The 2,900-nt window shown below is 24.9% G+C and overlaps 1 protein-coding gene across 2 annotated transcripts in view; it reads right to left on the bottom strand.

The window, feature by feature from the left end:
• LOC105617204 (heat shock protein 75 kDa, mitochondrial) overlaps positions 1 to 1,200 on the bottom strand; it is a 3,624-nt gene extending 2,424 nt beyond the window's left edge. The window contains exons 1-4 of one of the 2 annotated variants that reach the window (XM_012198770.1): positions 1,086 to 1,200; positions 797 to 889; positions 480 to 562; positions 192 to 419 (exon numbers count right to left, since the gene is read on the bottom strand). In XM_012198770.1, the coding sequence (XP_012054160.1) occupies positions 192 to 419; positions 480 to 562; positions 797 to 889; positions 1,086 to 1,200 (519 nt within the window). Of the gene's footprint in view, positions 1 to 191; positions 420 to 479; positions 563 to 796; positions 893 to 1,079 lie in introns of both variants that reach the window. The other variant, XM_012198769.1, reaches the window with a different exon arrangement.
• Between the last annotated feature and the right edge of the window lie 1,700 nt (positions 1,201 to 2,900).

Raw genomic sequence — 2,900 nt, forward strand, 5'->3', positions numbered from 1 at the left:
ATATATATATATATATATATATATATATATATACACACACACACACACACACACATATTACAAACATAATTTATTTTAAATAAAATTTGAAATCATATATATAATACATATTTTATAACCCAAATATACCCAAATATAACCCATATTTTATAAACCAAAAAATAAAACTATATAAATTCAACGGTACTTACCTTAGAGCCAGATCGAGCTATAGTTCCCAAATTGGCTATCAATTCTTCTCTAGTCATTCCCACACCAGTATCTTGGATTGTTAAAGTACGATTTTGTTTATCAGTACCAATATGTATCTCTAAGCTTCTATCACCAGCTACTTGTGTAACTTCGTTATCGCTCAGACATAGGTATCTTAATTTCTCTAGTGCATCGCTAGCGTTTGAAACAAGCTCACGTACAAATACCTAGTGGATTAAGTGATATAATCACTGTAAATAGTTTTTTAAAAATTCATATTTTATTACCTCCTTATCTGAATATAAAGACTTTGCAACAATTTGTAACAACATTTGTGTCTCGGATTGAAATTCATGCTTGGCACTCTCACCTACACATAATAAAATATATTGTACCTGTTATATTTTTCTAGAAAACAATTTCAGATATAATGATTTTAATTACAACTGAAGGACCTGCTGTAATAGTGGGCTAATCCACAATGTAGTCAAATATGTAATAAGTATTGGTATTTTTTCATTATTTTTGAAATTTATTTACTATGTTTTTACAAATTGTTGATTAGTTTATTATTGCAGCAAGTCCTTCCAATTGAATATATTACCTATAGCTTTCTCTGTGTCTTTTATAATGTTATGATACTCTGTAGTTTGAATCTCTGGTTGAGATGACAAATGTCGTGCATAATTGTAATTAACTGTAAAATTAAAAATTATTTATATATTACTTAGCTCAATAAAATACTTACTCAATAAAATACAACTGAGAAAATATAGATAAAAAAACAAATTTATAGAAAAACAAAAAAAACCTGTAAAACAAAATGTATTCAATAATGTGCAATATGTAAAAGTAAAAATATTCGTTAGACATGATAAAAATAAAAGATAAACCTGGTAATCGTTGGCATTGTGAATGAACTGATTTCTCCTGCAAATTTCTATTTAATAATCTTGAAAAAGATCTTCCTAATCTAAAAGCGTGCTTAATTCTGAAGGCGGCTGCCATTTTCAAGTATATACACTGTACGATCACTATAGTTATAAAGTCTATACTACATGCACTACATCTACAAAAACCCAGGCACAGATATGTACTTATACTGTGATTCAGGTATGCTTTGCGCATACACTTCTAACAACCAATGAGAAAATAATGACATATGCCGCCATGTTGTCGCGGTTATTTTATATTGTACATGTCATTTTTAACGCTAATTTTTTTCCGCAAGCTTCTTCTCACTTTTACATTATCGTTTGGTAAATAAGCTTTCTCAATTAATAGCCAATGCGATATATATATATATACGAGAAACTAGCATTCTTCCGCAACATTGCCGTCCACCACGACACTTCAATTTTTATAATTAAAAATAATTTACTTAATAGAGATAAATTTTCTTAAAATGTTATATAAATATAATCGAAGTATAATTGGAATATAATTGGAATATTACTATTAGTAACAAATAAAAATTGTATTTCAATAATCATCGACTATATCACAAAGAAACGCTTATTGTAATTAATAAATAAATTTTTTTTGTCCATTAAAAGAATAATATATTTCTTCAAATATAATAATTAAGATTAAATACAATGAATCAATTAATAAAGATTCCTTTTTATTTAATAATAAAATCATAAACAATATATATACAAAACGAACATTAGGAGTCAGCACTGGAAATCAATTGCGCAAAAACTTACAGAAATAACGAAAATTTTAACGTTTCGGCTCCGTTTTAAGTCATATCTTTAGCTCGAAAATAATAAATAATAATAAATTAAAATTAAAATAATAAATTTAAAAAAATATTTCTTCAAATAAATGCATACAATTTCCTATTTTAAAAAATGCGTTTGCCATTGCATGCAAACAAATAGTTTACTAAAATGAAGGAAATCTTTCTTCTCACTAATATATGTTTTTATTAGAATATTTTTATTAATATATTTTATTAGTGTATTTTATTGATATATTTTTTTTCAGTGTACATTAAAAAATTCCTCAATTTAAAGAAATAAATAAAAACAATTTTTGTATATCTGATTTTATATCTGATTTTATATCTGATTTTATAAAAACGCATATTCTCCTAATAAAATTTATTTTTTGATCCATTTAAATAAATTATCCTAGTCAGAACTTGATACATATTCTATTAATCAGGAATATAAAAAATAAAACCTTCTCGTAATAAAAATTTGTTACTTCTCTATTAGTAATCTATCTAATATCATGTTTAAATATAATGACATTTAATATAATGACATTTAGCTTAATGTGAAATAAATTTGTCTGATATGATAATCGCATTTATTGAGTTCAACACGAGAACATATGTACGTCAAATATGTGCATTAGACATACAGTGAGAGCAAAAAGTATTCGTGCAAGGAAAGTTTTTATAAAAAAAGTTTTATTTATAGAAAATAAACATTAATTAGCAATTTTATACAATGACTACATTCTGTTCTAACATATACAAATGAGCTTCGCAAATTTCTGATTTTATAAACTAAATTTCTCGACTGTACTTTTTGAGCATCCAAACAATGAAACTTTTAATTTTCGCTTATTTTTCAGATAATATATTTTCTATAATACACATTTTATATATAATTTTAAGAAACATATAGTCTCTTTTATACTTTATGAATAAATTATTAATTATCCAGAAAGAAATGATTATCAATTAAACATCA

Source organism: Atta cephalotes (genome assembly GCF_000143395.1).
Source record: "Atta cephalotes unplaced genomic scaffold scaffold00012, whole genome shotgun sequence".
In the NCBI taxonomy this organism is placed as follows: domain Eukaryota; kingdom Metazoa; phylum Arthropoda; class Insecta; order Hymenoptera; family Formicidae; genus Atta; species Atta cephalotes.